The sequence below is a fragment of the Naegleria gruberi genome, assembly GCF_000004985.1.
Source record: "Naegleria gruberi genomic scaffold NAEGRscaffold_70, whole genome shotgun sequence".
Taxonomy (NCBI): Eukaryota; Heterolobosea; class Eutetramitea; order Acrasida; family Naegleriidae; genus Naegleria; species Naegleria gruberi.
Genome location: NW_003163257.1, coordinates 1 through 677, shown reverse-complemented (window position 1 = coordinate 677; position 677 = coordinate 1). Strand labels below are relative to the sequence as shown.

General features: G+C 28.8%; 1 protein-coding gene across 1 annotated transcript in view; it reads right to left on the bottom strand.

Moving 5' to 3' along the window:
- Nucleotides 1-636, bottom strand: part of NAEGRDRAFT_74411 (uncharacterized protein) — a gene marked incomplete at both ends in the record, with an annotated part of 1044 nt that extends 408 nt beyond the window's left edge. The window contains one exon of the mRNA XM_002670452.1: nt 12-636. Coding sequence (XP_002670498.1) covers nt 12-635 — 624 coding nt within the window. The remainder of the gene's footprint in view (nt 1-11) is intronic.
- Nucleotides 637-677: the final 41 nt, after the last annotated feature.

Below are 677 nucleotides of genomic sequence, written 5' to 3'. Positions count from 1 at the left end.
CTTCCACTCACTTTCAATTTGTATTGTTTACAAAATTCTTTCAAAATATCTACTTTCAATTTATCTGCTTTACCATCTTTAATTAATTGTACCATATCAATTTCTTCTTCTTCTTCATCAGATTCAGATAATTCAGCCTTCTTTTTCTTTGGCTTTTTTTCTTCTTCCTCTTCAGATTCTTCTGCCTTTTTACGTTTCTTGGAATCATTAGTCTTTTTACGTGTTGCAGTTTTCTTTTTAGATGTTGATTCAGATACATCTTGAGAGTCTGCTGCTGCTGTTGTTGCTTCTTCTTCTTCTTCCTTCTTAACCTTTGAAGAAGAAGTACGTGTTGTTGATTTTGTCAACTTTTTAGAATCAGGATCATAATCAGAAGGGAATATCATATCTTTAAATTCATTCATTAAATTTTCATACTTCTTCATACCCTCCTTATCAGGTTTTAAAACATCTTCAATTTGTTCAATATTTGAATGTTCTAAAGCTAATGCTTGTAATGATTGATAAAATTGTTGAAGTGATGGATTTGTAAATTCATGTGGATTAAAATCTATTGTTAATTTCTTTGTAATCTTTTTAGCTAATTGAATATGTTTATCAGTTGGTGTTTGTTCATTTGTAAATTCTTGTAATTTTCTAATACCATCTGCATAGGGTAAATAAATAATTTGAAAACC